Consider the following 22,983-nt stretch of genomic DNA (forward strand, 5'->3'; position numbering starts at 1 on the left):
GAACAGGAGGCTGCTGCTGCTTACGTGACTTGTAACGTACGTGACGGCGCACCACCTCCCTCTTCTCTCCTCCCTTTGTGCAGTTGACAAGCCCCTTCTCGGTCAGGACTGGAACGCACGGAGGTACGTTTTGTATCCGTTACTGAAACTGCACTCAGCTGAGGTTTTCTTCACTGCGCCGCTCTGTCACTGCTCTCGGCCGGCGGACTCTGACCTCCGCAGGCGGAGCTGTCCGTCTCATCCGCTGATTTGCAGACGGAGTCAGATGCAGCTCTGCGTGCAGCAGAGATGCCAGGCCTGCTGCTGCTTCTACGGGCTGCTAGCTTGATGGCTAATGTGCTGCGGTGCGGTCATTTGACAGTGTAGGGACCAGGGCTCAGCGGTTATTCAGGTAGCTAGAAACAAAGAGGCTTAGCTAGCTCACGGCTTCACCCTCTTGACCCTTCACGGGCTCCCTGCTTGTCAAAGTGCCACCGCGTTACTTACTGGAGGTGCACTTGCCCGACGTCCACCTTGATAGCTAGCTAATGCTAATCTGTTAGCAGGCGAGGGCAGAGAGATGCTGCCTTCACTGCCCTCGTAAACCTCTTTGTCTGAGTCAAGTGGACAGCGGTGTATTCACTCTAAGAGGGAGAGCACACCTCTCGGAAACAATTGTAGGTCCATCTCACTGCTGAATTTGCCTGAGTTAGACTGCAGCTGCTGCTGCTGAAGGACAGGGATGGACCCCAAACTAGATGCAAAGTCAAGTGCAACATTTAATCAGTAGTCCCCATCATGCGGTGGGATTCATGCCGTCGCTCCTTTCTTTTTGCTGTAACTTTTATAGAGTTACTAGCCCTCGTCAGCCTAAAGTCGTTAAGGTTTACCCCAGACCAAAACTTTATAAGTTGCCATATCTACAGGGTTGTCCTAGTCCTACGTCCTCTGCAGCCTTCTGCCTGAGGCCATGTGTGAAAGCTGTAAAACTACTCAGGCGCAGTGGGGTGTGTTGGCAGACTGCATGTGTGTAAGCACAGGGTGAAGGGCTTAGTGGGTATGCTATTTGTGTATGTGTTAACAGTAACTGCAGATACGTGACATTAGTCCACTTCCTGTCTAAGTGCTTCTAGATGACCATAGTACTCCCAGGATGACTGGGATTAGAGGGCTGCCCACAGGGGCGTCCTTAATGATTAATGGAGCCGGTCATTCTGAGCTGGCCATGCTGTATAGTGCTGCACAATGTAGTAAATAGATTACACTGATATTGCAGTTGTGACATGATTCACATCACCTTTAATGGGAATAATCATTTTTTGCATCACAATTTTAATTATCACTGAAAAGCTATCAAAATTACAATGATGTGAAATTTGTCTGGGTCTGTACCAAAGAAACATGTTGTCTTAAACTGGAGAGCAGAATTTGTTGGCCAGGGCATCACTGCGGCACCACTTCATTATAATTAGAGTATCGGTCAATCAATACATCAGCCCGATATTGCCTGATTTGGGCTTATCCAAGATATATCAGTATCAGTGTATGTGCTTACTGATATGCACAGATGCTTTGGGCGATTTAGATTTAGCACAATGGGGAACATATGTGAGGACAAGAGGAGCTGCCCGGCAGGAGTAAATGCTGAGAAGACCTTAATTGATTAATTGATAACTGATGTTTATTTAGTTAGTTTATTGTTATTTGCCATTTTCTGTTGTTCGGTTAGTATATGTGTATGTCAAGTTATTTAATGAAGTCATTTTTTTAAGAAAACACCCTTTTGAGTATGTTTATACTTTGTCATATAGGTGGACAACCCACATAGAAAAGGTTTATGGTTATTCCAGCTCAAAAAATCGCTACCTCAGCCACCATATTTGTAATAGGTGAATTTTTCTCCTCTAAAATTGATGTTGTTCTCAAAAATCCCATATCTGTCAGAGTCTAATTATAATGCTGCTTTGTCTCATATTTCACCTTCATCAGAATACAACATCTTCTGTGATTTGGATAATGCACTCAGCCAAATTGCAATTTCGATAAGATTTTGATTCAATGTGTTGCTGTACTGTAGAACTTGGTGGGTGCAAAGAAATATCTACATGCAGTACAATGTGTAAGTGATATAATTGGAGTAAAAGGGTGGACCTGTTTATAAAAGGTGAGGCTTCCCAAAGACTTGGTTGAGCGGGTTTTAAGGACAGAATTGGACAGGAATGTTGAGCGGTAATTGGCAGAGTGACTCACTGAGTTAGAGCAAGTCTTAGCTGATTCATGGCATTGTTTGATACAATCCCCATGTTTTACATTCAGACTTTCCAATAGTATTTAATGCAGTTCAGTGTTTTGCCTAATAGTTATTTTTAGAAACATTGTTCAAGTGTTGTTTCATGTTGTAATTAACCTAATCACACATAAGCCTGAAACTGGCAATTATTTTCATTATTAATTTGCCAGTTCTCTTCACTAGTGATGCATGATAAATATTTGGGCCAATAAAGTATCAGCTTATTATGGGAATTTTGTATTATTATATATTATTCCAATAATGAAATTATAGCCAATATATATTGGCTATAACAATGTCTGATTTGACAGACCATGTCAAAGAATTTAAGTTGAATTCTTAGTCAAAATGCTCTATAAAAGCCAAAGTATGTTTGTGAAGTTTTTTGGTGTACTTTGCCAGAAATATAAATTCAATATAAATTCAAACAAACATTTGAAGAACCAGAACTGTTCTTTGTTTTGTTATAATAGTAATGTTTTAGTTAGGTCAGAGCAAGTTTGTGCATTCTTCTCAAACAATAGGTGAAAATGCTCACAGTCAATTAATCAATCAATAAAATACATTTTCTCATTTTCATTTTTTTCCTGTTTTTTCTCATTAAGTTTAAATTTAAGAAAACAATGTCAAACAAGGTGCAATTACTGCTATTTCTAGGCTGTTGATTCATTTTTAATTGGTTAAATACTTAACAGCTATTAATTGATTAATGAGTAATCATCAGCATCCCTGGTCATAGCTGTGCATTACTAAATTAGCCATCTTAATTGTTCAGTCTATAAAGTGTCCAAAAAAAAGTGAAAAATGTCTACAGTTTCCCAGTGCCCAAAGTGACATCTTAAGATGGCTTCCTTTTTCCAAAACCCAAAGACGCTTCATTTATTATCATAAATGATTAGGAAAAGCAGCAAATTAGTACAGTTTGACAGTTTTTGCTCAAAAAATGACTGAAATGATTCATGGATTATTAAAATAGCTGGCAACTAATTTTTCTTTTGATTGAGTAATTGTTGCAGCTTTAATGATACAGACACAAATGTCGCAATATGGTAGAATAGTTGCAGTTCCTGGGATTTAAGAAATTTAACTTGAGAACTTGTGAGCCCTGAGGTTACTATTCGCCTGCCAAACTGTTCAAGTCCACGTTCTATCTACTGTCAATATGCACATAATGTATGTTATCAATGTGCCTACGTAACAACTGTACCTTGATAACTGTTTTACTATTGAAAAATGGAGGCTACGTCTATTCTGATGATGAAATAGACATGATGTCTTGCACAACAGGCTGTGCTGGAAAATGAAGGACAAAGAGGTGCACACACACTGTACATGAGTGGGTTAGCAAAGAGTTGCATTGTGTTTCAGTCTGTGACCCTCACTGTTATTTCTAAACTTTATCTTTTCCACTATGAAGCAACAGATTTGATTTTGAGGAATTACTGTAGTGACAAAAACGACCTTTGCTTTTCCGAAAATGTAAAGTAGAGAAACAGAAACAGATTGGAACGGGAACCAGTGAATGCATTGACAATGAATTGGAAAAGCATGTAATTTGAATGTGTTTAAAATTCCAAAACTAAACTAGTGGCTTATTCCAAAATGTGACACCTGCGTACAAGCTGGCCTCAATCCTGACAGGAATGCAAGTTTGAACAGATGTGTGTGTAAGTGTGTCACTGTGTTCCTGTGTGTAGGTCATGTAAGCCAATAACTTCATCAGATTTGTGCCTTTGATATCCATCAGTGACCTCCAGTTGCTCCCGCCTTCCTCTTTCAGCAGCATTACTCTCTCCCTAAATACATCACATCTGATCAGTCAGTCTGCTACAGTGTGGTCACCGTGTCTTTCCCTCTGCTCTGTTACTCGGGGCTCTGGCTGTGCTGAAGCTGTAACACAGAGGGAAGACAGCCATGATGTTATTTTCCAGAGAGGCTATTGGATTTTCTTTTGCTTTCTGCCTTGTTCATGCTCATAGCCTTGATCATCCTCTTTCTACTTGCAGATAATGGCTGTACCTCCCACCTACGTTGACCTTGGAAAGTCTGCCAAGGATGTTTTCACCAAGGGATATGGTAAACACCAAGCTCAAGCTTATTTTATCAACATTTACACATACCTCTGATATAAAGACGTACTTATTTTCAGAAAGCATAAGTTAGTCACACAGTATGTATTAAATGTATTATGAAACATTTTAAGTTTCACAGACTTCAGTTGCAGGGTGTGAAATTAGCACCTGTCGCTAGCCCAATGCTGGTAAAATATGGCAGTGGCTGCTAGATTTCACACGCAAACTAGAAGAGGTCACTCAGTATGGTGAAGATCTCTGTAAGGCAACCTGAAAAGAATATTCAGATGAAACCCCTTTGTGAGTTGTTGTTGACATTTGGCCCCTTGTTGTCCAGTTAAAAGGTGTGAGGCCTCAGAAGCTGGTATAGGTTATATATAGGTTTTATATAGGTCTGTCAAGTTTTTTCAAAAATTGTGAATCACTGCAACCACAAGAGGTTCTTGATCTTACAGCCACAAATGTGCACAGAACAGTTTTAGTCTGATGGGTCCAGCTGTGTGTGAGATACAGACAAGATCCAACCCTGCTGGACACTCACACACACACCTGGAGGAGATGATAATGATTTACTATTGAGTGGCTGTTGAATTTACCCCCCTGTTTAGTTGGAATGACTGTATCTAACACAGTGAATGGAGTCTAAGACATTTCAACATACACAAACAGCAGCAGCATGTTATGTACACATGCACTCCTCCAGAGCTACAGAAGACATTATACAACTGTTTTATATATACTTCCTGTGACTATCAAATTGACTTTGTGTAAAATTTTTACTTGCAGGCTGTCATGTTAAAATTTTAAACATCAATATGTAATTGTAAAACCTAGGTAGAATATTTAATTCTGGCACATGGTGGAGATTGAGACCACTGGGAGCCTCTACCAGCTGCCAATAGTATTATCATGTAGTGCCAATGCTTCTCTAAATCATGACTATTGCAACCCATGAGGCTTTTTATTGCGTGTTAGTAACTCTGTTGCATCATTGAAGAGACTGTGGTAGATTTTGTGTCTAGTTTTATGCACGCTTCATTCTTTATAGTATAATTTTATGCCTTTTTCCATCGGAGGAAATGTTTCAGGAAATGGTTTTAGTTTAATGGTTTATCACATGAAGCACTAGAAGAATAGTACTTCTTTCCTATATTGTGCTGTGAAGTAATCCAGGTGATTTCTTGCATGATTCAATGCAAGACTTGTGCACATAAAGCCTCTGCATAGAACTCAATGTCACCGCAATGCCAACTGAAAGTAAATGATTCCAACTAATTACTGTTTATAGCTTACCACACCCTGAACACATGTTGAAGAGTAGTTCACAGACTGCAGTTAGAGTGGATGTCCTGAGAGTGTGTTTTGTGTATATATATATACAGCTGTGCTCCAGGGGTTACAGGATGACGTCCACTTAATATCAAGGGACTACTCAGTTGTTGTAGCAGACTGGTTCATATGTATCATGAAGGCTGAACCACTGCAAATTTGCTAGTGACAGTAATTCAGAATCATTACTGTAGGTTTCACTGCACATGAACATAAACATGGAGATCTGAGTCATGTGAAGTGTGGTCGGGTGAATCAATTCATGACTGTACTGCTGGGCAGGGCCAGGATTTGTTGAACCAGCCCTCAAGCTATTATTCATAACTGACAGTGCTAATGTTCTCACAGCGTCTACATAAAATCAATACACACATTCAGTCAATGGAGTATGAATAACTTTAAATGTACTCTGGAGGCTGATAAATGGGTATTTGACAGATAATAATCAATAACTTGTGTTTTAAGTATCTAAATGGATACTTTTAATGTGTATTAGTAGAAAAGTAATATGAATAGAACCATAGTATTAGTAATAGTGGTGGCATTAATATAGTATTTGTTTTGAGAACTTCTAAAAAGGCTGTACCACTTCAATAATGAAATGTTTCAGAGTCGTTATTATTAGATTTTAGATTATTGTCATCCGGTCATCATGCTGATCTTTTATGAAATTTTTTTTTTTTTTTTTCAGGCTTTGGGCTCATCAAGCTGGACTTGAAAACAAAGTCTGAGAATGGACTGGTAAGTCCTCGCCAGTCATTATCAGTTTATCAACGCTGTCATGCCAGGCTGCAGGTGTCCTATCATAGCTTAAGAGGCTCCTGGCTGATGATTAAGTGGCTGGTTATCTGATCTCCTACATGCTGCCAGGACACCTCGGCCTTTGTTATCTGACTGATACAATTTCTTTTAAATGGAGTTTGAGAGGATGTTGTGTCAAAACAGTCAAATACTCTGTGTGTCTTAGTAGAGTGAGATAAACATCAAGTCTAGTTCTTCAATTTTTGGTCCAAGACTTATCTGTCAACTAATTTTCTTAAAAATCTGTTCAAATGTTTCTGAACTCCTCATTTTATTGATTATTAGTAGTAGATGCTGAATGCAGACATAGTGTTTGTTTACTCTCTAAACCCCTGTGTAAACTACCTGATGAAAATATATTTTGCTGTGAGATATTAACAGTAAGATGATGAACATGGTAATGTACCTGGATTATAAGGCTGTCTGTAAGACTCTGAGACCAACACTATACACTATACATCTGCAGGAGTTCACCAGCACAGGCTCTGCCAACACTGAGACCAGCAAGGTCGCTGGATCCCTGGAGACCAAGTACAAGTGGGCAGAGCACGGACTGACCTTCACAGAGAAGTGGAACACCGACAACACTCTGGGGACTGAGATCACCCTTGAGGACCAGGTTAGTCATCGGGTGTCCAGGCTAAGAAAATCTAAAACGTGTATTAAAAAAATGTGATTTGGTTTGGTATTTGCAGTAACATGCAGTCCTTTCTCTGTATTCACTAAAGCCTGTTCTCATGTAGTTAGAGCCATTTGCCTTGCTGTAAATTGGACTGTAGTTTCATCTGATGAACAATTAATGTGAATGTTGGATCTATTTAATTAAACTGAACCTTTATTTTTGTTTGCTAAATCTTTATTACCTTATCCACAGTTGGCAAAGGGGCTGAAGCTGACATTTGATTCCTCCTTCTCACCAAACACAGGGTAAGAACAGCTGAAGACTGAGTTATTATCAGTGAGAAATCAACACTTTAGTGGAATGGAGATTGGTCAAGTATTTCTTCATGTGCTTTTGGAGTTGCAGCAAATAGGTATAAACAATTTGTTGCAACGTGGACCTTAAAGAACCTTTTGACAAATGCATTTCCACCCCAAGTACCTAACTTTTAGTCCTAGGAACTACAGACTATTGGCTACATTTCTGGTCTAAAGACCTGTGAAGATTTGGCAAATGAGTCCGCTGGCGCATGAAAAAGCAAAAGACCCTGGTCCCTGCAGTGGAGTTCTACTATGGTTCCTCCAAGTACCCGTGTTTGAAAAGTGGCTAAACTCTTAAAGCAGGCTGAGTCAGCTGTTTGTCTGAAAGCTTTCTGGTGGTCTCATTTTACTTCTCCTGGGTCATTTGTTGCTCTTTGTCAATTTGAACAGTTGGCTGATGGCTGCTGGAACATACAGCTAGAGGCAGATATAGGAAAAAAGTATACTATTTACTACTCAGTTAACACAATGGATAGAACACATTTTAGCAAGTAAACTAAATTTTTGGCTAACATACAATAACATTTCATGGGTGTGTTTAAACCACTGCACCAGTGAGCTACAGTAGTTGCAAAACTCTCAGCTAGCTAAGTGAGTTGACTTGTTAAGTTAAAATTACTGCCATCTGTCTGTGAAGGGGTTGCATAAGTCATGAAGGAACCCCGCTCTTAAATTTGGGTAAATAAATAAAGGGCACATTGCATGGAGCACTGATATTAGGCATGTTTGTCACACTGTTTCTAAAATGTCTGCCTGTAAGAATGTGTGACTAAATAGATGCGGTCTGTGTCCCTGATAAGCTTTGATTTCTTTTAAATTTCATTGCCACAGCAGTGTGATGTGTCTAGCTCTGGGAAAAGTTCTGACTTCTGGCATTAACAACATGTTCTCTCTCCTCAACATCCTGCCAGCAAGAAGAGCGGAAAGATCAAGACAGGCTACAAATGCGACCACATCAACCTCGGTTGCGACGTTAACTACGACATCAACGGTACAGCCATCCACGGCGCTGCAGTGATGGGCTACGAGGGCTGGCTGGTCGGCTACCAGATGACCTTCGAGGCTGGCAGGAACAGGATCACCCAGAGCAACTTTGCAGTTGGATTCAAGACTGAGGAGTTCCAGCTTCACACAAATGTGTAAGACAATAATAGGATAAAATTATGACATAATGACACTACACACTGACACACTATACATGCAAAAGATCAAAGGTTAACTCCACTGTGAAACTTGATAGGCTCGCAGAGGCATATAGTCATAAGTTTGTAATTCTTGTTTGTTTGCTTTTTGCACATCTATTCATTCTGTTTTAACATGGTACACACAGTTGCAGGTAAAGATTAGACTACTTCATGATATGTCAGAAATATGATAAGAGAGAAAAGAGGCAAATCAAAAGAAAAAACTATGCTTAGAGTTCTCTACAACGTTTTGCTGTCATTATGATTGCTCTAGTTTCTCTGTCCTCTCTGCATATTTGGCCAAAGGCAGGGCTCAGATCCTACACACACGCAGAGAGAATGTGGTGGAGAAAGTGAGTTGATGACACCTTGAGGTCAATGTAGAAAAGTGGTGTTTCCACCTGCCTTGTCTGCAGTTGTTCTGTGCCACCACAGCACGCTTGTTAAGCTAATAGAAATGTTACAATTTGTCATGATACTGTTGTCCTTAGTGATGTTAATGATTAATTAATTGCTGCTAAGAATTTAACGGATTAAAATGATTGATTTTTAGCATTTGCAACTATCGGTTGAGGAAAAAGCACAAAATTTGCAACTCGAGTTGTCATAGAAACAAAACCCATGAGCAGCATTTTTTCTGTCTCACTGCACAAATGAGCCCTGCCAGTGGTGCTCTGCCAGAGAAAAATGCTTTATGGACACAAGGCCTTTACTCTTTTAATCCAATAAATCACTTTATTCAAATGGAGGATTTTGTTCTAGGATTTTTTTTGGGGGGGGAATGTCTGTCTTAAAATATGATCACAGACATTTGAGGCTTCATTCATTAGCACAGCCCTTCCTATAAAACTGTACATTCTGATATTGGGTTAGTGTTTCTGTCCTGTGGTAGTTGAACACAAGTCACAGGCTAAAGGTTCTAGCTATAAGTGAAACAACTGACCTTAACTAGACAGAAGACAAGTTTTCTTGTCCTTGTCTGGCTGACTGACTTGTTGCCCATTTGGCTCTCTGCCGGGCACCCAGGTGCCTGACAGTTATTTTTACACCCAGCTGATGGGATTTACTATATTGCAAGTGAGGTGGAGTGAGTGGCTGGCAGGCATAAAGTGCCTCAGTGAAAAGGCAGAGTGAGGTAGTGTCAGACAGTTGGAGAGAGACAGAGGGAGGGATGGGCACAGTGTTAGTCTTGTTTCCTGCTGTGCCTAGGGCCAAGCCTGTCCGTTTCAGTCTACAGCTGAAGGGGTTGTGTGAGGTCAGACAAAGTGTAATGGAGGCTTTACAGCAGTGATAGTGTACCCGTCTGACACGCGACATACCAAGTAAGGTATTCACTTTGTTTACAAAACACAAAACCCTATCACCTATAGGGAAACTGTATATGTGTAGCAGTAACATTTACATGTATTCCAATCTGATATTTTTCCTCAGAAATGATGGCACTGAGTTTGGTGGTTCAATCTACCAGAAGGTGAATGACCAGCTGGAGACAGCCGTCAATCTAGCCTGGACTGCCGGAAACAGCAACACTCGCTTTGGCATTGCTGCCAAGTATCAGATTGATCCTGATGCATCCTTCTCTGTGAGTATTAGTAGTAGCAGTTGTAATAATGGTAATTGTAACATATTGTATTGTTACAGTTTGAGTTTATTGATCTCAATTGGAAATTCCTTTGTCAACCTACTCTCCCTTCACAAAGACTCCATAGTCCACGGTCAGGTTATAAAACTTGCCTCTAAAACTAACAGTTATGAGTCATGCAGTGTAGGGGCCAAGAGCCCAGTGAAACCAGCTGCTTCAACCCAGGCAGAAGGCATATTTCCTGGGCTTTTTTTTTGCTGTCTGCTGTTTTGTTTTTTTCTTTCTAGCTTTAGAGACATCCTTGGTGTATCTAAGAACTAAGATGCACTATGACTAGTCATGATGTTGCTCTTTTTAAATCTATTTTACAACCTTTGCTGCATGTCCAGCCTAGCTGACCAACTTGAAAGACTGCATGTGAATACATCTCATTCAGTTGGGGATGAGAGAAGCCTCCTTTGAGCCAAAATGGCCAGTGGGAGGACTCTGTGCGCTACCCAGGAGCCCAGGCTAATTTAGGCCTGTCGATCACATTAGTCCTTAAATCCCACTTGCAGCAGAGTCAATAAGTATGAATGGTTGTTTGTATTTTCTAAGTAATATGTTAATAATGTGGCCACGTGCTATTCTGAAGTGAAAATGTTTCAGTCCTTGCACACTCAAATCACAGTATCAGTTTCAGAATTCGGAATGAATCACAGTTTAGATATTGTTAATATTTTGCTTGGAACAGGCAATAAATTACCCAGCACTGGCATGAGAAATGTATGTATTGGTAATATGTGGTGTTCTCTGTATGATTTTCATCTGTGGTTCCCACACAGGCCAAGGTGAACAACTCCAGCCTTGTCGGCCTGGGATACACTCAGACTCTGAAGCCAGGTAAGTGCAGTCTGCATATAACTTAGGTGTCAAGTGTTTAAATGGAACAAAACACGGACCATGTTTATAAAGACCATTATATTTCAACATTTACTCAATTAAATGTCCCTTCAAGAGTTTTTGAGGCTTTTTTTTATATATATACGGACATCAAACCACTTTACAATGCATGTTGCTACTCATATTAATCATCGTTGATGCTCAGCTGAAAATAGAATATGGGTGGAGTGTAGACACGGGAGCATCAGTAAACCAAGAATGAAATACTACAATAAGCAACGTGCAGACAATTATCAGACAGTATCAGACTTGTTGGAGGATTAAGTAGCAAAAAAAATGTGTACAGGAACATCTAATGTATATAAATTCCCTTGTCTATGCTGGCTTATCTGGATGTGTCTGTTTCTGCAGGCATCAAGCTGACGCTCTCTGCTCTCCTCGATGGCAAGAACATCAATGCTGGTGGCCACAAGCTTGGTCTCGGCCTCGAGTTCCAGGCGTAGGAGGATGAGGCAGACGCCCTTCCAGTCGTCCCAGCACACACACACACACACATTCCCCACCAAAAAGAAAATTCCTTTATTAATTAGCTAGCCTTCACAAAAACCCTGTTTCCCCTAGACATGCTACAGCTGGAAGCAAGACAGCTTAAAGGTCAAATCGTTTTTGTGACGATCTACCAATTTTAAAGGACCACTTTAAGGGAACATATTTTGAAAATAATGAGCCAACTTCTGAACAAAACTGCAACCATTAATCAGAAAGTTTTAATCTCGAATTGTGTAGCTTGCAAGGAAAAGGTAGCCTTGACTATGTTAATGTTGGCCACACTCTTTGTCATCCCACACATTCAAACACAATGCTTTAATTTGTGTGTCTCTCTGCTTTCCAATGCCGATGAAAGGGAAAATGAAAAATAGATCAGCCCAAAATGCACAAAGGGCTTGACACAGTCAGCGTACAGTTGAGTATTTCCACCACCAGATGGTGCTGTTGCATAGCACCATGAAGCACTCCTTGCTCAAAAGTTGTAGTGGTGAAATAAAAGTTTTATTTTCACACTTCTGCACCAGAGAGCGCTATTGTCTGTCTTGATATATTATTATACAGTGGGAAAGGGTTAGTCGTCCCTGATGTAAGCAGCTGTGAGTAGCTCTAAGAGACACTACACCCCAATGTGTACATTCTGTGTTTTCGTCTCACTTGTTTATTGTGTCTGTGCATTTGGTGTAAATCATGTCTTTTGTTACATATAGCAAAAAGAATATTATTTTATTGACAGTCTTGCATAGTTTAATCCACCTGTGAAGTCTTACGAAGGCAATGACATGTCAATTCTTCCTGGTCGAGCAAAGAAAAGGAAACCTATCATGCAACACAGCAGAACTTCTCTGGAGAAGAGTCATAGTACTTCTTTGAAAGAGCATGAAAAGAATAAATACAGTGGACAGAAAATGGTAGTCTTCCACAACTGGTTATGGGAATCATGCTTAGTGTACTTGACAGTATTGTCATACCCTGAATTAAATAAAGAACATCTTGAACCAGTTTTTTCTTTTTGCTATGCTGCCTTTTGTCACACAGTGACCTGTATTTTGGGATGATAACTTCAGTCCGTGTTATTAGACATTTTATGAAAATACATTTGAACAAATAAGCTGAACATTTGAGTCAACTGATGATACTTTTTAAATTTTTAAGCAGAAGATTACATGCCATGGTAAGAAGTCAGTCTGGTAGGTCATGTCTGATAAGGAGTTGGACCTTAGTGGGGTTAATGCATAGCCCATTAACATACAATATTGAATATTGACCACTTTGGTGTAAAAACAATGCCTGATGGTAATTTCCATATTTTGAACCCTTAATTGCCCAAAATGACCCCAGGGCAAGCATTCCTGAGACATTGCATTAACAAGAGTGTGATGGATGTGTGGTTAGAGTGACCTTTGATGACTGCCTAATAATATCTAATCAGTTCATCCTTGAGTCGCAGTGGACATTTGTGCCTAGTTTGATAAATTCCCTTAAGGCATTCTGGACATATTGTGTTCATAAGAATGGGACAGAGATTATGTCACAGTGACCTGGATCTTTGACCACTAAATTCAAATCAGTTCATTCTTGAGTTGAAATGGACATTTGTGCAAGTTTGAATATTCTTCTTGAGATATTGTGTTCATAAGAGTAGGATGGCACAAAACATAATGCCTATGGTCAAAAAATTAGACTGATGAGTCCAACAGTATGAGAGATAAGCCGCTGATAAATAAATACTTCTGTATATTGGATTTTAAAAAATGAAAATGAAAAGAAAATTGAGCTATTTTGCAAAATATATCTCAATATACACATTTTCTCTAAATAAAAAAACATTGTTAAGTAGTGCAAACATATGATGATCTTATAGCAGTACAATGATATGTTCAAAATCAAACCTCAATATACCAATACTTGGGATGACTGTTGGTTAGTGGGTGTAACCATCCAATTGATCTAGATCAATATATCAGTTCTATGATCAGTGATCCAATACCATCAATGGGAAAACATCTATCTATATCAAAGTCTTTTTATATTATTATTATTATTATTATTATTATTATTATTATTATTATTATTATTATCTCACATGCAGTAGTGGGGTTTGTGACGCCCAAACAATGAGGAGTAAAGCTAATGACAACAAAACAATAATAATATAAAATTCTGTTTATAGGCTATGATCAGTTCATAAGCAAGTATACCAGGTATTTGGAGGGTGAAACAACATTAGAGGGAACTAATCACACAGACAGCCACTGCCATAACTGTGACTCACATAAACATAAGTCTCGCACGGCGTCACAGTACACACAGTTACTCACTCTCTCACACTCACTCTGTATGTAGTCGTGCTAAACCACGCCTCTTCAGTTACTCACGCATCAACATGGCGACGTGCAGGAAGATGAGGCGAAGCAGCAGAAATATGTATGCGCTTTCTCTGGTTATTTTCCTCCAGCTGATAGCCAACGGCTGCCTGTCAGCTCCGGTCAATATCACGACGCCAGGTATGTTAAACTTACGCGGAGTATCTAAGAGATTGACTGTTTTTTTAAACCAGCCTGCAGGACTGCTAGTTAGCTAGCCAGTGTCAGGTAGCTAACAGTAACGTCATGTTAGCAACCACGGAGTCAGGCGAGAGGAAGATGACAGGTTGTCTGTTCATGCCGGAAAAGTCAGTAACAATATTTTTTACTGAAGTCTTCACTGAAATGTTACGTTACACTTCAACTAAGTAACTCACCAAATGTAAGGAGTTTATATGAGGCTCTAAGTGCAACGGCTCCACGGCCGTCTTGAAATGTAACGTATCCGTCGCGAGACTCAGTTGAACCAAAGTTGGAACGTTATAACGTTACGACAACCTTTTAAAACGTTATTTCTACGTTTGTTTCAAATAGTATATTTGTATAAAGTTCCCTGACCAGGTTTTTAACAGTGTTTTAAGTTGCCCTGTACTTCACATAGCTTCGTAACAGTCATATCGAAAGAAGGAAACAATAAGTATCGGTGGCGATGTGGTTTATAAATAACAATATCCAGATTTAAGGCTATGCCGCAAAATATGTAAAAACAATTAAAATTTAAAATGATTTCATGGCTTTGTTTTGCCATATTGAGCTGCTTATTGTACATTAGTCTGCTTGTTAAATAGGTATGTAACTACCAAAAACTATCAATAATTTGACACTAAATGTTAATGTTAAAATTATTTTAGTGATTTAACAACGATATTATTGTTCTTCCAGAGTCTATGATAAAAACCGTGTCCATAGCAACGGTCTGTTATACATTGCAAGGGTCTGCTATACAGCAATAACAGACTTAAGAATGCTGCAATAATTGACCAACCAGAATCGAGTATTTATCAAAGCCTTGTAATAAATCTCAACATATCTCTCTGAGCTAAAATACCATTAATTATCAAATAGTGCAAACATGTAATGATCTTATAGTAGTACGGTGATATGTTCAAAATCCAATAGAAATATAACAGTAGTTTGACCACATACCTTGATAGCAATAATATTTTAGAATTGACTTTTGGTTAGGGGTGTAATCATCAATTGACCAAGATCAGTTCTATGACCTATATTAGATTCATTGGATTGATATGAGAATGTTAAGTATGACCAGCTAACTTAAATTTGTGTTAACCGCAGTGAAAATGGCAGTCTAGTTAAAGGGCCTACTTTGTGAAGGCCCTCGGGGACTTCTCCTGAGCAGCGGTGATTTGTGGTGGTCAGATAAAGTGACTTGGTCCAGATGTCCTTGTTATATATCAGAGCTGTTAATTTGCCCCCTGTCAGTTCAGTAGCACCGCCGCTCATTAAAGACAAACCTTTTGAAGTTTACCATCAAGGGAACTGGGACCATAGTAAAGGCTGTAAAAACTGCCCCCAATGGCAGGCTCTGTCTTGCATAAATGGACTTTGACTATACTGGCTTGAATCTGTGGAGATAAGGTCGGTCCGTGGTGTCGATTTCTTGGCCTGTGTTCTCTGTTATTTTCAAATGGAGGCTGTATGTCATGCTAGTGTGTGTTTCAGGCAGCTGTCACATTGCTGGATTGTGTTTGCTGGGAAAAACAGGAAGTCTCTGGCCTATTTCGTACACATAATAAAGCTGTGCCTCGCCATCATTGTCTCTAGATTCACTCAAACAACATGCATTACACAAAGGCCTACATACAGACATTGACTGTTAGTTATGAACAGAAATGTTAATGAGTGTGCTGTGTTCTTTATAAATTATTTCCATGACATATTTGTCTAGAAAGATCCAACACATCAACCCCGTGTATGTAATGGGCATGTCATGCCTATCAACATTTGTCATGCAAGTCCTGTGATCTGACATTAGTAATGGACCTATTCCCTACCATATCTTCTTATAGCCTAGTATCACATCAGTGTCTAATTGCTGCATTTACTACTGAACATTTAATCTTATCTTTGAAGCATTTTTAGTTATGTAACCTCTCATGTTTTGTGTTTGTTCATGAAATCATATCTTGACGTAGCATTTATGTGCTGTCCTGATATTGCGGATGCCTCTTTCGTGAAGCGAACAATATAAATGTTTATACAGAGGGAAGGATGACCTTACCTTGATCAAATATTTATTTATCCTGAAATACAAACAGCTTTGTCTAGTTGCTCAATTGGTTGTCATGCTGTTCAACAAGGCTAAATTTACATAGCTAGTGGCTAAAATAGTTTTGATGATCATACAAATATGTGTATGATATATGTGTACCTAAAGAAACTGACCCAAGAGCCAAAAGAGGGAATGTTTAGCAATACTGGAGGTATTGCCATCATTTCCTGTTAACAAGACATGTGGTTGAAGGAAATATTATAAACATACTTCAACATTAAAACCTTTATCAAGTGTGACCCAGCTGGTCAAAGTCTTAAAGGCTGAATGTCATACATGCTGTTTCATGCAGCAAAGCTTATAAATGTGGCTGCCACAAAGATCTCCTGTTCAGTGATTATTTATGCTGGCCATGGCCCATGTGTATGAATAGTCCCTTTCTTCTCTTGGGGACGTCTTGCTCCTTGCTTCAAGTCCCTAGTGTTCTCCTCCCGTCCCTTCCTAAGCAACGCCTCCTAGTCGCACCCACAGGATGAAATAATGTTGACACTCGTTGGTTAAATAGCGTCATTGATTCAGGAAGGCTTGCCAGATGCAGGAGACTGGGTTCAGCTCTCATTTAAAGGAATCAGAAATAGCTGTAGCAATTATTGAGATTTAAAATACTGTTTTAGTATAAGACTGAAATGTTATGTCTGTTATACTACAACTTTTTTAAACTTGAACAGACTCAAAACATTGTAAAAATGGGCTAATATGGGGGTATAATTTAAATCATCAGTCAAAAGCTCTGAAATGTGTTCAGAGCATGGAATTACAACAAACATAAAGCAGTCTGACAGGGTTTATAACAGCATAATATGCAAAAACACATCACAATTGTGTCTGAAAGGAGAGAGATTATGTCAAAGCACAATATGGTCTCATTGTCAGTTGTTGAGTTGTGAGGGAATGCATGTTTTCACACAACCACACGTGAACAAGCTGCCGTTAAGTACAGATGTCCACTTTGCAGCTGGAGAGTTAACTGCCTTGCTCTGGGGTATTTTTGGTCAGCAGTCTTTGAGTTGGACAAGCTGATTTTCCAGTCATAGGTTTAGCTGCAAATGTAATTACACAGTGTAGTTGCATGACCTTATGGCTGTCTGTAACAAAATTGCATTCATTCAGCTGTAACTGAAAAAAACTTGCATGTTGTAGGACTGGCCCCTGAAAGTAAAAGATTCAAATCACTAGCCTAGTCTGAGACCTGTCAGTAGGTTAAGATTCTTCAAGTCAAATAGCCAGTTTTTTCCCCCCAGTCAGTGTCCATTATAATAGATAGAAGCCAACAAAATTATACATGGATTCTACATTGTGGAACAATGAGGAATTATAAATAAATCATAAAGAGTGTTTTAGATTAACTAAAATCCATGCGACATGTGCAGGTGGTTGACTAGTGAGAGAAGGTGGAACAAGTGGTTGGTAAGTTTCAGCTCTTGTTTTTTAGTTGCATCATTGTCCACAGAGCAATGCAACAGGATGGCAAGCTGTAAACCTTACAAACCAAGTCCCAAAATCACCAGAAACCACAAAACTAACTGTGATAGAAGCACAAAGGAGTGATAGAAACAGAGGACGGGTGTTCTGATATAGGATAGAAACTAAACTAAAAAAGGATGTATTGTTGAATCTTAATACAAGAACAATGGGGAATAAGGTAGACCTAATTACTTAGATTATGGTCAGTTTATCCAAAGCACACCTATTTTGTAAGTTTTTTATTTATTTTATTTTATTTTTTTTAAACTAGAGCTGCAAGGATTCAGATATATTTTATTATTAATTAATAGCAATTTCTGTCATTTCAGCTTCTCAAATCTGAATATTTTTATAGTTTCCTTAGCACTCTGTGACAGTAAACTGAGTATCTTTGGGTTGTGGACAGATCAAGACATTTGAGGATGTTATCCCTGATCAACATTTTTTATGATTTTTTTTACATTTTATGGGCCAAACAACTAATCAATTACTCAAGAAAAATCAACAGATTCATTGTTAATGAAAATAATCGATAGTTGCAACCCTATTGTCCTATGTCTGTTGTCCCAGACTGTATGTTTGTGTCCCAGGTGCCATGTTTATTGTCAACAAGACGTCCTTCATATCGAGTGCTGCACCCCTCTGATTAAAAATGCATATTTTGTTTACTATGCAAACATTTCAAGCTGATTTGATCAATTGTTTTAAGAAGTATTGTTTCAACCTTATTTGTGTAACATAATGTCTTACATTGTTGTTTCTTGACTTCACAGATCAGGGGGCAAACACATCTCAAAATACTACTTTGACCACTGTGAACAAGGAAGCAGCTTCCACAGGACCTGTGTCACCTGATCAGCTTGAACAGAATGCAGCTTCAGCAGATCCCAGGGACCCTGTGCCTATCTCAAACTCCACGACAGTAGAATCAGAGGCTCCTAATGGAAACCTCACAACAGCTGTTCAGCCACAAACATCTAAAGAGAGCGAGGAAACACATCCATCTGACATCATTGATGCTGATGATGTCGCCAATGAGGTCACAAAAGCACATGTGGATGATGCAGATTCAGACACCACAGGCATAGTTGAGGCAACAGATGCACCTGTTGCTTCTGAAACCACTGTAGCCTTGACTCCCGAAGCTCCCTCCACCTTTGACAGCATTGATGAACTAGCCAAATCTGTAACGGAAGGGCCAGAAACACCCGTTTCTGACTCCAAACCTTCCACTGCACTGAACCCATCCACAGTGGAGGACACAGAACCAGACCTACTGCAGGCCACTGACACAGAACAAGCACCTCACATTGATATGGAGAATTTTACAGATGAGGATGACGAAGATGATGATGATGATGAGGAAGACTATGAGGAAGGCGTCGTCGGTCACACCATGGAGGGATATGAAAACAGTGACGACAGCAAAGATGAAACTGTGAACAGGCTGCAGCAGCCAGGACTGGTGGAGGTGCCCCATTACAAGGGACCAGACGGCTACAACACAGAGGACGAAGACTCCCACTTCTTCTTTCATCTGGTCATCCTGGCTTTCCTGGTGGCAATCGTTTACATCACCTATCACAACAAGAGGAAGGTGAGTGTTGGCATGATGACAGCCAGAGAACTGCTTAAGATGTAAAGGCCTGAGATGATGATGCAGTCTTGTTTGCAGAGCTGATTTTACCTCCGCATCAATTTGTGACAGTTGAGGAGATGGCATGTGACAGTGAATCCAAAACACACTATCCAGACTTGTTGAAGTTCATTTTTTAAAATGTTGTGTTGCTGGTAAGTTAATAGACAGTCATCCCTTCTTTTATGTTCTCAATATAACTCTAATAAGCCTGAGCCGATTTGTCAGCGTCATTCATTACAAAAATACCTTGATTTACATAACATGCATTGACGCGTCGCTATGAACTGCTGTGGCCAGTCAGAGCATGGATTCACCCAGAGAACAAGCTGCAGAGAACAAGCCTTGCCGCGATCATCTCAAGTGTGGAAGTGTTTTAAACAGATTCGCAACAGTTTGGCTCTCTTAAGCTCCACAAACTGGACATGACTTATCACAGTAGGACAAGTGCTCCACACAAGTGCTGGAGGTGAAGCATCGGGCGCCTTGTCCTCCTGCAGCAGTAAGATAGCAGCATTGCCCCGTTTACTTTTCTATCAGCACCCAAGCATGATACATGAGGATTATCAACACATGGAACATGGAAGTCGCTTAACATAGATTTTCTAGATATTTCTTCATCACCCCTGTGTTAAAAGTGATGTCTGCACCGCTGCTGTTAACTTAACGCATCATCCAATGGTGTTTATTCAGCAGTTTTATACTTTCTGTTCCCTTTATCAGCCACGTATGAGTCAGAAATGGCTCAAATGCTACTGACTGACTGCAATTCGTTTCAGTTATTTTCCTTGGTCTAAACTGATGCAGAAATAGACTGCCAGTGATCATCTTACCTGCATGTAACTCCACTGAGGAAATAACTTCATGCCATAACCAGTTTACATTTTAAGTCAAACTAGTGATTGTCCAGTTCAGTGCAGGTTTGACACATCTGTTCTCTATGTTAGCGAGGTAGCCAGTTATAGTTTGTCAGCGGTGGCAGACAAGTGAAGCCTTGATCTGATCCACTCCCAAAAAACGCTCCGTTTCTTAGCATTTTATTTTATTGTCAAACATTTGCAGGAATGTGTTGTGAAAACTCTTATGCTCCACTCCGAAGCAGCTGAGTATATTACAAAACATTGTTATCGGCTGATATGGCTTATAGGCGATCATCAGTTGGGGTCTGCAACAAAAACTCATGACTGGGGCGTTCTTTGACCAGCCCTACTTCCTGTAGAAAAACTGGTGTGAAACAATAAACCATGCAATTGATAACCTGAAAATTTAATCACCAGCAATTTTTATAACAGCTTCTAAAATCTGAGATTATGCCAGTCTTACTTGTTATACTGTATATTGTTGTAAGCTAAATTGTTTTGTTTTTGTTAAGAAAAGTTGAGCATTGTAATATGCAGAGCTCAAGATTTGATCTTCCTACAACGACATTGTAGCATTCAACAGTGAGGCTTGTCCTGCCCCATTTAGTGTTTTCTCAGTAGCACAACTTCACTAATAAAAGAAGTGCTTTACAGGCTTTGAACAAAATGCCTGGTGGTTTGTTCTATTCACCATGTGCATTGTTGAATCATATGTTTTTACCGTATGTACGACATGGTCAGTCGGTATCCCAGTGAAGGCACCATACACTCTTCTTTTCCTTTCTAGAGGCACAAATTCCTTCTCTGTCAACTCTGTAGAGGAAAGTTTTATATTACATATTATGCTGGCCTCATGTAAATTTGGGTTTTACAGCTGAAGTAAGGAGTCCAATTATGTAGTCTTTCATCTTTTTTTGCTAGCCTGTCATCCAAGAAATGATTTTACTTGATCAGCACTTGTTCATCTATCAGATTAATTTGATTTCCATTTGAGCTTTCCTTCTTTTTTTTTTCTGTCCTTCTTTTCAGATCTTCCTCCTGGCTCAGAGCCGGCGCTGGAAAGACAGCCTCTGTTCCCGCAACACTGTGGAGTATCACCGCCTGGACCAAAATGTCAACGAGGCCATGCCGTCCCTCAAGATGACCCGAGACTACATCTTTTGATCCGCGTTCACAAGAACAAATATGTTCAGACCTGCACAGAGCCAGTTGGCCTTCCTGCCCGGCCGGTCATGTTGTGGAGATGCTGTGCTTTGTCATGGAGCTTGATTGATGCTTTCTCTTGCTATACAGGCCAACTGGAGAGCAGGGGGTGTCCTGTCTTCTGGAAAGAATTATGTTTGTTCAGAACCTTTTTGTTGTCTGCATAGAGATTTTTACGGTTATTCTTGTTATGTTATATTATTTGTCTTTTTTTCTAAATTAATAATTTCCTGGGATTTAATATTTTTTTAGGGGGGTCTTATATCTGTCTTCTTTTTGGGAGTGTTTCAGCCTTATTGTCCCCTCTGCACCTATTTTTTTTTTTTTCCTCTTACATACAGTCTTAATATGTTTGATACTCACTCTAAGAATAATGAGAATTACATGTTAATGTAACTTAGATAATAATATGATGCTTAATTATAACAATTGATTATTTACCCCAAGATTAATAATAGATTTTTCTCAGCAGTTAGCCAAGATATGAATTGACACACAAAGCAATTGTGTCATACGTACTTTTATATCGTATAGGTGTGAGTATGCAAAAAAGCACTGATGCATTCAGTAAATATGCAGTCATTCCAAAAACGTTCCACTGCTCATGTTAAAACGGTCTGTTTTTCATAAATCTGACTGTAAGTAAAGTACCCATTCTTGAGAACAGGGACAAATCCTGTCCTACAAAAAACAGTTACTACTGACACTAATAACATTTTTTTGGTGAAATTTTATTCTTTAGAAGATTTATGACAGAAGTGTAATTTCTACAATGTTTTGGTCAGCTTTAATGTTTTTTAATTTCTAAACTTGCTCTGTGCTGTCAGATACTCCGTCTTCACGGAGTTGACATCTATGCTGACAGAGGTGACAAAACTCTCAGTTCTCTTTAATAATTGAATAATGTGTGTGAAATTAACACCCAGTCAGAAAAGCCTGGACACTCCCCTTTATGTGTGACATCTCTGTCAGTTGGCTGTCAACTCCTTTAACAACGAGTGGTTTTTCTGCTATATTAATTAAATATATGTTCGTAAGGATCTAAAAAATTAGTTTGTCAACAAAGAAAATTATTTGTCTGATGGATTTGACAGAATTCAAGTCCTCAGCTGCAAAAGATTTAATAAAAAAATAATTCACTTGGAGGTTGGTTTCTTACAAGGCTTAATAGCCAAGAGTTTGACTTTTTAAAATATATTTTCCCAGCATAATTGAAGGGTCAACCCCCCTAAAAATACAGTTTTGTCCTAATTCTCAAGAATGGGTGCTATATAAAATTGAATTGCTCATTAGTGTTCATAAGAAAATAATATCAATCAGAACCTTTTTTTTATCTAACAAAGGAAGAAATTACATTTTCACATAAACTTGAAGATGTTTAAACATGTTCCAACTGTATGTTTCCTGTAAAACCTTTGCAGAAATTGCATAATAGCTCTTTTGTTTTGCATTATATAAGGGATGTAAAATCCCTAGTACATGTTGGGAAATTAAGCTGCACATTAAGCATCAAGT

At 39.2% G+C, this 22,983-nt stretch overlaps 2 protein-coding genes across 2 annotated transcripts; both read left to right on the plus strand.

Annotated features, from left to right (window-relative positions):
* Window positions 1-33: 33 nt before the first annotated feature.
* vdac1 (voltage-dependent anion channel 1) lies at window positions 34-12,648 on the plus strand. The gene is made up of 9 exons (XM_084729932.1): window positions 34-123; window positions 4,276-4,345; window positions 6,362-6,411; window positions 6,938-7,090; window positions 7,346-7,398; window positions 8,364-8,591; window positions 10,068-10,218; window positions 11,043-11,100; window positions 11,512-12,648. The coding sequence occupies exons 2-9, from the start codon at window positions 4,279-4,281 to the stop codon at window positions 11,601-11,603; spliced, it is 852 nt and encodes a 283-aa protein (XP_084586058.1). The 5' UTR covers window positions 34-123; window positions 4,276-4,278; the 3' UTR covers window positions 11,604-12,648.
* A 1,384-nt stretch (window positions 12,649-14,032) lies between these two features.
* On the plus strand, window positions 14,033-22,059 carry c11h5orf15 (chromosome 11 C5orf15 homolog). The gene is made up of 3 exons (XM_084730655.1): window positions 14,033-14,153; window positions 18,543-19,366; window positions 21,295-22,059. Exons 1-3 carry the CDS (start codon window positions 14,033-14,035, stop codon window positions 21,427-21,429), a joined length of 1,080 nt encoding a protein of 359 aa, XP_084586781.1. The 3' UTR covers window positions 21,430-22,059.
* The last annotated feature ends 924 nt before the right edge of the window (window positions 22,060-22,983 follow it).

This window comes from Lutjanus erythropterus, chromosome 11 (genome assembly GCF_056507025.1).
Source record: "Lutjanus erythropterus isolate fLutEry1 chromosome 11, fLutEry1.hap2, whole genome shotgun sequence".
In the NCBI taxonomy this organism is placed as follows: domain Eukaryota; kingdom Metazoa; phylum Chordata; class Actinopteri; order Lutjaniformes; family Lutjanidae; genus Lutjanus; species Lutjanus erythropterus.